At 69.3% G+C, this 577-nt stretch overlaps 1 protein-coding gene across 11 annotated transcripts in view; it reads right to left on the bottom strand.

Annotated features, from left to right (window-relative positions):
* ZNF384 (zinc finger protein 384) overlaps window positions 1-491 on the bottom strand; it is a 26,122-nt gene extending 25,631 nt beyond the window's left edge. Inside the window, exons 1-2 of one of the 11 annotated variants that reach the window (XR_003095641.1) lie at window positions 279-491; window positions 42-107 (exon numbers count right to left, since the gene is read on the bottom strand). Coding sequence is in view for 4 of the 11 variants with exons in the window: in XM_025211897.1 (XP_025067682.1) it covers window positions 42-107; window positions 279-394 (182 nt within the window). In the remaining 7 variants the exon portion in view is untranslated. The other 10 variants (XM_025211897.1, XM_014523046.2, XM_014523041.2 and 7 more) reach the window with 10 other exon arrangements.
* Window positions 492-577: the final 86 nt, after the last annotated feature.

Genomic DNA, 577 nt, shown 5'->3' on the forward strand with positions numbered 1-577 from the left:
GACCCCGACCCCAGGTCCAGCAGCGGCAGCGGCCTCCTCACCGGAAAGAGAACCGACGATCCACTTCCGGTTCAGGAGGCGGGGCAAGTTTCACCACATCCGGAGCACTAGAGAGAGCGGAAGTGACGTAAGGAAGAGATGTAGGTAGAGTGGGGTGGCCTGCGGGCCGCTGGCAAACCGGAAGTGGCCTTTTTAGCCGGCAGGGAAGGGGTAACCGCGCTCTCCCGCGGCAACCCGCAGAGCCCCGCGGGGGGGGAAGGAAGCGCGCCGGCACCTACCGGAAGTAGTAGTGGTGTAGGCAGCAGGGTGGCTCACGGCCAGGGGGAGGGGCGGAAGCGCTGGCTTTGACCCCGGAAGACGCGCCATAGCCCGGGTCCCCCGGCTGTGATGTCATTTCCCGCCGGGGGGCGTGGGGCGGGTCCCGTGCTGCTGGATATTAATGAGGCTCATAAATAACCCAGGAGCGCGGCGCGGCGGGGGGAGAGTGGGCGCTCCCTACGCCGAGGCCGGGCGGGGGCGGGGTGCATCAAACCTGCGGGGTGGCGGCGGGGCCGGGGCCAGGCTTCGCGGGCGCCGC

The sequence above is a fragment of the Alligator sinensis genome, unplaced genomic scaffold (genome assembly GCF_000455745.1).
Source record: "Alligator sinensis unplaced genomic scaffold, ASM45574v1 scaffold1238_1, whole genome shotgun sequence".
In the NCBI taxonomy this organism is placed as follows: domain Eukaryota; kingdom Metazoa; phylum Chordata; order Crocodylia; family Alligatoridae; genus Alligator; species Alligator sinensis.